Source organism: Rhinoderma darwinii, chromosome 4, assembly GCF_050947455.1.
Source record: "Rhinoderma darwinii isolate aRhiDar2 chromosome 4, aRhiDar2.hap1, whole genome shotgun sequence".
Classification (NCBI taxonomy): Eukaryota; Metazoa; Chordata; class Amphibia; order Anura; family Rhinodermatidae; genus Rhinoderma; species Rhinoderma darwinii.
In genome coordinates, this window is record NC_134690.1 from 269,120,712 (window position 1) to 269,130,709 (window position 9,998).

The window sequence follows — 9,998 nt, forward strand, 5'->3', positions numbered from 1 at the left end:
GTGGTATAATTCACTCGGCATGTTTTAAATTTTTCTGTTCTTTATGTCACCTCATGACTGGCATACATTTACTTCAATATATTTTTTTCAAATGTAACATGCGATTTTTATGGTGTTTTTGTGGCGTTTTTCATTTAGTGTAATTTTGTACATGTGGTTTTTTTTTCGCAATTTTGAAGTCCTACAGACAGAGAAACATGGGAAAAACGGCTGAAAAATGCCATACCTAGAGCATGCTGCATTTTTAACAAATACGCACACTGACCTCATAATTGCCTCAAAAACGCCACAAACCAAAACGCAGTGTCTGTAGTGGATTTGATATGTTACTACAGACGTTAATGTAACATCTGTCCGCACTAAAAAAAAAACACCATGAAAAACGCACAAACACCGCAAAACGCGGTGTTCGAATCCAGACTTACACATAATACATTAGCATTACTTGTATTGTAATCTTTTTACATGCTAATTGAGCCATATTCAAAATATATAATAATTTAGTGTTCTGAATGTTTTCATGAAAAAAGTACGTAACTTTTAAAGGTATTTATGATTTTGCATTGATTATCAGTATAACATCCTGTAAAGCCCTTTAAAGTTAACCTGTTAATGAGAAAATAAGTAATATCCTTTCACTACTTTAAAATCATGTTCCCTTTGTTTAAGTTTCTGGCAGAAGACTATACACTTGAGGATATACTGTGGCATGTTCAACGAGATGATTTAAAATCCATGAATCTAAGGTAAATTGTACTACATGTGCTTGTACTATCTTAAAAAAAAAAAAAAGTTTCTCAATCATTGGGGTACACAGCCCCATGGGTACATGCTCCTGCCATTAGGATGCAACACTAAGTAGGAAAGAGTCTTGGCTCCCCCCAGGCAGGCCATTACCTTCCCGCAGACACTGGCTAATTCAGTTATGTTGTAGGAGGCAGACATGACCTGATTCTCAGGTCTGCTGCAATTTTTGATTTTAGTTTTATTTATTTACTTTCCTTAGACTGTAAACAGGCTGTAAACCCACCTGTAGCTATGTCACCCCCCTGTGGGTGTTGGGAAACCAGGCAGTCCTATGCTCTTTCTCCCTCCCGCTGGTCACTTATCTCTTATATTCTCTGCTTCCGCCATTAAACCAACTATATGAGCAAAGTTGCTAAGTAGGTGACCTGCGTGCACCTGAAGAAGTCTGAGAGGGAAGTATGTTCCCATTCCCCCTCTAGGGGCTGTATTTTTGATTTGGGAAGGGATTCCTTTTCTATGGTTTTTTTTTTCTTTCCTACTTTCTCACCTTTGCGGGACAAGAACTGCATTTGCCATTTTCGCTGTTCGTTCCATTCATTCCGCCATCGCTGCGGCATGGCTTTCTAGTCTAGCCCCCAGCTTGTGTCTAGCCTGTTCCACATTTGTTTCCGCTTAGGTCCCGGCCTGTCAGGTGTCTCTTTTCAGCCTGGTTTCTGCTCTTGATTAGAGGAAGACTATCCAAAAGGTGGGGTTTGGGGACGGGGTTTATGTCTTTAGAACACCAGCGTCCTCTCCTGACTGGCGCCATTTTCAAAATGGACTTGAGGACTTATGCTCTGCTTCAACTCATTTTCTTGGGCCATCCTTCTACTGTCTTCATCCACAGGGGTACACAGCGCCAAGGGTCTGGTAGGCCAGCCTTTTTGGCTGAAATGTTTATTTCTTGTACTTCCCCAGGGATTAATTTTCATCTTCAGACATTGTTTCTCATTTATTTTCTGTTCCCCTTTCTGTCATGTCGTCTCCTTAGGATGATGTTACCATGCAGCCTATACAGGTGGGCAAGGCTACTTTTATACCTGTGGCGGTTGTGATATGAAGTTTACCCATGGCCAGCCTGCCACTTTCTACCTGGAGTGCTTGCTATTCAGGGCCTCTTGGATGTCTCTCCCTCCTGAGGATGTGGCTCCTACTGAATTAACATTGTATTTTGCTAAGGCCCTAGGGGACATTTCCACACTATTCCAGTCCATGGCTCAATCTTTGAAGCGTTTGCCATTTCAGATTGCGGCTGAGTTCAGGAGCTCTCCTTCCTTTTTTTTTGGACAATACTCAGTCTACTTTTTGCAGTAGATTCCATAAAAGGCATAGGTGTGCCTTGGAAGGGTCTCTTTCCTCGTCAAGCTTTTTGGAAGGGGATCCTGCTGCAGTCTTCACTGATGATGATGCCTCTAACGTTTATCAGTCTCTTTCCTTACATTGATCAGAAATTGCAGTTGTCAACTGGTATGCTAATATATGCTGTCAGACACCTTTCGTGTAAAGGATAACCACATCTCGCCTTCTCAAGAGGACCCGCTCATACAGCGCCAGCGTTGTAACGAGAGAGATTTCCCAAGCCATAGCGAATTTGAGAAATTAACAACTAAGGAGTGGAAACCTGCGGACAGACATCTTGTTGTTTCTAAGTGCACAGATACTATTGGAACTCACTGCCTTGTCATACAAAGGTAGTCCCAGACTTTCATATCAATGAAGCATATGTTTCCCTTCTTTTTGCCTCTTCACTATCTTATCCGAGGGATCGTGCATTACACTGCCTTGATTTGGTAAAAGCTGTCCAAATCTGTCTGATTGCAATGGAGTAGTTCCGGAGCTTTGATTCTTTTGTTATTCCATAAGTCATGCAAGGGTTTGGCAGCATCCAAGCCCACAATTGTGTTTTGGTTCCAATCTGTCATTTTTGAAACCTATCGGTCCAAGGGTAAAGTGCCTTCCCTACGGGTTAGTGCCTTCTGGGTGGTCAGGAATCAAGCTTCAGTCTACAAAGTGGCTACAAGGACTTCTGCACACAATTTTCCAAATTCATTCTTTGGCATCTGCAATACTATGTGGCCCAGACTGGAATCAGCAGACAGTTGTACTTTTAACGTTTTTTCCCACCCTCTGGAACTGCTTCCCATGGTGATGTGTCCCCCAATGATAAACGAGAAAATAAGATTTTTGTACTGACCGTAAAATCTATTTCTCTTTGAATCCATTGGTGGACACAGACCCCGCCCTCGTTTTCTCCCAGGACCGTGAACATGTTTGTTTTCTTTCCTACTGCTTTTGTACAAACTGACAGCCAGTGTCTGTGGGAAGAGTATGACCTGCCTTGGCGGAGCCAAGACTCTGCCTCCTGGCGTCACCTCCTAGTGACAGAAGCATATACCTATGGTGTTTTGTCCCCCAATGCATTCAACGAGAAATTGATTTTAAAGTGATCTTACAACTGGCTCGGTTCTTCTGATGGGTCTGGTTAAAATCACCTCCACCAGAACAATAATCCTATTAGAGTTAAGAAAATATGCAGTGAGATGCTTAAAGAGATTATCCAGTTGAATAACACTTTTCTGGTTCAGTAGCGTGAAACAGAATCTTTAGTTTGAATGCTTAGTTAAAAAGTACTAGTGCAATACAGTGGTCCTTTAAGTTTTTATTTGTTCTGGGAAGGCCAATGTAACTTGTAAATATTGTGACTTAAGACCACAACCCAAAATTTCTAATTTTTGCTTTACTTGCCTGAAAATAATTTACAGATGATTTGCCAGTAAATTGCCCCTGCTGATTGGCTCCATAAATGAAACACACCGCAGATCAGCATCTGTGGCATTGTATGTTAACTATTGTTTTAAGGTACGATGACCCAGGGAAGTCCATTGCATGTTGAAAACATTGTAAGCTAAAGGCCCTGTACACACTGCGTGTATTTGACTGACTTGTATTTTGGCACGTTTTATGCAACCGAAATACACGTCAAAATACGCTTGATTAAGCTTTCCATTCAAATCAATGGGAAAGTGCCCCATTAGTAAGTACAATTTGTTTTTTTTACGTGAGCGTATTTAAAAAACGCGTTCCGTAGAAAAAAAAGTTGAAGGTCAATTTTTTGCCGGGGAAAAAACTTCGAATGTTCCCATAGTCAATGGGTTCCTAATTATGCATCAAAAAACGCACAGAAAGCACACACAAAAGCCTGTATTTTAAAAAGCGCTTTACAAAAATGCTAGCGTATTTGACACTCTTGCGCCTCTTGAGCGCCGTGTGAACATGCCCTAAGAGGATTGCATGTGTTAAAGGGAATGTGTCGCGAACTAAAACTATTTTTTGAAGTCGATTACTTATTTTTATTAGGTTTTTTTTAAAAAATTTGCTGTATTTTCTCTTTTTTTTTCTTCCACAAGGTGGAAAGTATTAGGCCTCATGCACACGACCGTAGCCATGTGCACGGCTGTGATTTTCGGGTCTGACAGCCGCGGAGTGTCACCCACGCGCTGCCCGCAAATCACGGGCCGTGCACATGGCCGCGTGCATTCATTTCAACCACGGTTGTGTGCATGGGCCCATAGAATGGGACCTCAATTCACCCGTGGATTTTCGGGGGAATTGCGGCCACAAAAGCACGTTCGTGTGCATGGGGCTTTAAAAATTAAATCATAATTTGACATGTTTTCCTATGTTGGCCACCAGAGGGAGCACTTCCCAGAATGACCGCAAAGTCAATCAGGCAAAGCAGCCTGACTTACAGCTGATGTAAATGTGGGAGTGAGACTCACCCCCTCCCTATTTTTGTCTACAAGCCAGGAAAAGGTGTTTTCAAATTGCTAAGCATTGTCCAGATCCTTTTTGGTGAGTGTTTTTACAATGGCAGCTAGTAAAAGGCTAAGAATGATGAAAGTCAAGAGGGAAGACCCTGTGGTGAATGACTTTTCAGTTGACCGGTTCACACGGCATGTATTTGCCGCCGTTTTTGGGGCATTTTACGTGCCGAAAAACATGTCAAATGCTTGATTTAAGCTTCCCATTTACATCCATGGGAAAGAGCGCCGTTAGAACATACAACATTGTTATTTACGTGAGCGTTTTTAAAAAAACGCGTTGAGGAAAAAAAAGTCTTGTCAATTCTTTGGCACGTAAAGTGCGCCAAATGTTCCCATAGTCAATGAGAGTAATACTTACGCGCCAAAAACATGCCAAAAACACGCGCAAAATGTGTGAAAAGCCTCTTGAAAGACACATAAAAAACCACTTGATTAAACTTCCTATTTACGTCCATAGGAAAGCGCGCCGTTAGTACATAAGACACGATTTTTTACACGTGTTTTTAAAAGACGCGTTGCGGGAAAAAAAGTGTCTTGTCAATTCTTTGGCAGGTAAAGCACGTCAAATGTTCCCATAGTCAATGGGAGTCCTAATTACGTTCCCAGAAACGTGCAAAAAGTACGCACAAAGTGTCAAAAAACACGTAAAACCCGCCTGTATTTTAAAAGGCGCTTCACAAAAAACAGTGTATTTTACATATCTACACGTTGTTTTTTGAGTGGCGTGTGAACATGCCCTAGGGGAATTATTTTTCATTGGCATCTAGTTTCTATTGCGGGGCAGGTAGAAGACCGAAGTTGCTGTAGGTGGGAAGATTTTTCTTTTTATATTACAAACTTCATTTTTTTATCTTGCCGTTTGGACTACATCGTAGATAAGCTGGAATACGTCGATCTCCATGTAAAAAAAATAAAATGGTTAACGAGGTTTGTGCGGGGGAGTTTTTTATTTGAATAAAAAAATATTTTCTTAGGGTGTATTCACACGGTGTGGTTTTGCGGCGTTATTTCCACGCAGACAAAAACCGCATCGAAAAAATTGTGGTAAAAACGCATGCGCTATTCGATGTGGTTTTTGGCCGTGTTTTATTGTAACTGGCTCGTTATGAAAATGGGTGAACCCCATGTTGGTTTCCTCAATTATTATTTTTTTTTAAAAAACGACATGAGGTCCCTTCCATCTTCATAACCAGCCAGATACAATAAAACAGCTGCAGCCTAGCATTACCAGTGCCCTTCCCAGCTTAATAATACCAGCCTGCAGCCGCCCCAATGCCCTACCATTACTACAGATAGTCGGGTACTGGATCGTATTACTAAGGCACTAATAAAGTATTAAAAAACACGGAGACATAAGAAAATATTTTTTTTATTGAAATAAAATCTACCCCACACAACCCTCTTTCCCCATTTTATTTAAGAAAAAAAGGAGATCATCACAGTAGTCCAATGAATCGATGACATAGTCCAAATAGTCCAGTGGAACCTGCAAAAAAAATGTAATATGCCGCTGCTTCTTCATTCCTTGTTCCTACTGTGAATTGTCATGTAGTTACCCCGCAGTTCACAGTAGGAGCAAGGAACGACTGAGCTGCGGTGCTCGCTGCTAATCCTTCAAAACAGCTGATAAGCGGCTTTGAAGGATCATTGGTGCTCGTGTGCCGCTGATCCTTCATAGCCACCAATCAGCTGTTTTAAATGAACAGCGGCGTGCACTACCGCTCTGTCGTTACTTGCTCCTACTATGAATGCCTCTCATATTCAAGTTAATAGGAGAAAGCTGTAATACTGTGAACCGTCGCTAGAGGTCGATTCACAGTAGGAGCAATAAACGATGGAGCAGCGGCTTTGAAGGATCAACGGTGCTCGTGTGACACTGATCCTTCAGTCGCCAATCAGCTGTTTTGAAGGAACTGTGGCAAGTACCCCCCCCCCATCCACAAAATGGCGACGGCTTTACCCCTACAAATCAGCTTCTATGCTTGGTCCCTCTGAAATGCGCCTACCGAGTATAGAGCGAGATGGAAGAAGCGCAGAATGTAACGAACGGGTCCCATTCGTTATGTCCTATGCCCTGTGACTGCCATATTCCATCTGTGTATGTGTTGTTAAGACACACACAGATTAAATAAAACATGGCAGCCCCCAGTAGTGTAAAAGTATTAATAGAAAACAAAACATTATGTGAAAAAAGGAACGCATAAAATTTATTAAATAAAAACACAAATGAAAAAAAAAAAAATCATGACCCTTTTTCTTCAAGTAATTGTTACATGCTCATAAAATTGTTTTTAAAGTGATGAACGGTCACACGCTAGGCCTGATACAAAGCTTCCACTTAAAAATGTAATGTACAGTGCCTTCTGAAAGACTTCAGACATTTTCACTTTTTTCACATTTTATGTTAAGGCCTTGTGCTAAAATAAATAAAAATAAAACAAGTTTTTCACCATCATTCTGCACTCAATACCCCATAATGACAAAGTGAGAACCAGAATGTTAGAAATTTCACAAATTTTGTAAAAATAAAACAAACTCAAATTTCGCATGGACATAAATATTCAGATCCTTTGCTATGACACTTGACATTTATCTCTGGGGGTCTCCCATTTCTCTAGATTCTCTGAAAGGTTTCTACACCTTGATTGGAGTCCACCTGTGGTAAATTCATTGGACATGGTTTGGAAAGACACATTCAAGTCTATATAAAAGGTCTCACAGCTGACAATGCATATCAGACCAAAAACCAATCCATGAGGAGGAAAGAACTGCCTGTAGAGCTATGAGCCAGGATCGTGTAGAGGCACAGATCTAGTGAAGGGTACAAAAATAATTTGTGCTGCACTGGAAGTTCCCAAAAGAACAGTGGCCTCCATAACTCTTTAATCGAAGAAGTTTGGAACAACCGGGACTCTTCCTACAGCTAGCCGCCCCACCAAACTAAATCGGGTGAAAAGGGCATTGATAAGAGGGTTGACTAAGAACCTAATGGTCACTTTGGCTGAGCTCCAAAGATCCTGTGTGCAGATGGAAGAAACTTCCAGAAGGTCAACCATCACTGCAGCACTTTACCAATGTGGGTTTTATGGCAGAGTGGACAGAAAGAAGCCTCTCCTCAGTAAAAGACACACGAAAGCCCGCCTAGAGTTTGCAAAAGAGTATCTATAGGACTGACGATAAGAAACAAGATTCTGTGCTCTGATGAAACCAAGATGTAACTTTTTGGCCTCTATTCTAAGCGTCATGTCTGGAGGTAACCAGGCTACTCCTCGCCTGCCCAATACCATTCCTACAGTGAAGCATGGTGGTGGCAGCATCATGCTGTGGGGGTATTTTTCAGTGGTTGGGACAGGGAGACTGCTCCATTCAGCTTTCCCGCAACCCTGACCCAAGTACAAATATATTCTTAATGAAAACCTGATCCAGTGTGCTCTGAACCTCATACTGGGCTGAAGGTCCACCTTCCAAAAAGACAATGACCCTAAGCACACCGCCAAGGCAACACAGGGGTGGCTTAGGGACGACTCTGTGAATGTCCTTGAGTGGCCCAGCCAGAGCCCTGACTTGAACCCAATCAAACATCTCTGGAGAGACCTGAAAATGTCTGTCCATCGATTTCACCCCCCCCCCCCCATTCCAACCTGACAGAGCTTGAGAGGATCTGCAGTGAAGAATGGCAGAAAATCCCAAAATCCAAGTGTGCAAACCTTGTGGCGTGATACCCAAGAAAACTGTAGGCTGTTATCGCTGCCAAAGGTGCTTCAACTAAGTACTGAGTAAAGGGTCTGAATATTTATGTCAATGCAATATTTTTAGTTTTTCCTTTTCAATAAATTAGCAAATATTACTAACATTCTGTTTTCACTTGGTCATTATGGGGTATTGAATGCAGAATGATGAGGAAAAACTTAATTTTTATTTTTTGTATTTTAGCACAAGGCCGCAACATAACAAAATGTCATAGGGTCTGAAGACTTTCCGAATGCATTGTATATTGATGAATGTTTTTCTCAGTGTTCTCTAGATACTCCTTTTCTGTCAGCATAATAGAAATTAGATAGAATGCATCATTGTATAGATTCATGTTTAAATGAGAATTCTTACACTTTAAGAATGTTTGGTCTTACAGATCTTCATATTTATGTACATTTTTCTCATCATTTGGAGTTTCTGTAAATTATTTCCATTTATTTTTAAATCCTGAGGTCGCCATAATGATTGTCTCTGTTCACAGGGGAGGAACCTTATGTGCAATCTGGAAGGCTGTTGAGGACTTCAGAGAAAAGCAGTCTTCTTGACAAATGTTACCTAAAACCGATTTCCTGGTAGAGCCGCTGCTACACTTTATCCCAGTGGTTGTTCACAAATGTGAAATAGTTGCATAATCCCAAATACTATATGTCCTGCTGCCTATTAATAGGATACATGGGTCTGTGAAAGGACACAATATGATGTCTTAATATTTCAAGATGTAAATACAGTACTTCCGTTTTACTGTAAAGTGTGACTGCAGGTTACAATGAATGATGAAGGGTATCAGACATTTTTTAGTTTTCAAATATTTTATTGAATTTTTTTCAATAAGTTAAACTGGCAAGAAGCCAGAACAGATGCTTCTGCATTGTAGAAACTATGCAAAAGGAATAACAAATCAAATATTAACTTTAGACATTACAGCGCATGCACCGTTTCATCTTGTGAAAAAAACTATATGACCAAAACAGTATAACAAATTGCACTAACAAGAGTGCGTCAAAGAGGTAGGAGGTATCAGACATTTTTAAAATTTGTCAGTTCTTTGAAATGAGTTGTAATGATAATGTATTTTTTTTTCTTTTTTCGGGTTTCCCTAAAAAAAATATGTATGCTCTGTGTTGGTGGGACACTGGGAATATTTTACTAGATCATAGTGACATTTAGCTTTTTCATTATTCTGTGGATTGTTTTTATTGGTGTTTTTAGGCTGAAAGGGGATGCCAGGTTATTATTCTTTGATAAATGTGCATTTGTTTTTCATTTCAACAATATCAAACTGTACCAGTTCAACATACTGTATGCATTGAACCCACATTGGCTTGTTCTAAAGCTATTGTGACATTAGTCTCACTAATAAATCTTTGACAAACGCTGTTTTCTCATTCATTTTAACATATATTTCAAATAAACATACATTGTTATAAGAAACCATCTTATAACAAAATAGATCATGTAAGAAATATACAAATGCAAAATTCCACTGATAAAATGTGAATAAACTGGATTATGAGGGAAAGTAACATTATTAAACAGGCACCACCAATAGTTGGAAAATATAGTGGATATTAGTAGTGTATAAACATGAGGTCAATGAATATGAGCAAGCCTACATTATATATATATATATATATA

General features: G+C 40.2%; 1 protein-coding gene across 2 annotated transcripts in view; it reads left to right on the forward strand.

The window, feature by feature from the left end:
- The window catches only part of MAP3K5 (mitogen-activated protein kinase kinase kinase 5), a 282,518-nt gene extending 272,779 nt beyond the window's left edge, over positions 1-9,739 (forward strand). Inside the window, exons 29-30 of one of the 2 annotated variants that reach the window (XM_075862477.1) lie at positions 670-746; positions 8,845-9,739. In XM_075862477.1, coding sequence (XP_075718592.1) covers positions 670-746; positions 8,845-8,908 — 141 coding nt within the window. In that variant the 3' untranslated portion in view covers positions 8,909-9,739. Of the gene's footprint in view, positions 1-669; positions 751-8,844 lie in introns of those variants that run through there. The other variant, XM_075862478.1, reaches the window with a different exon arrangement.
- Positions 9,740-9,998: the final 259 nt, after the last annotated feature.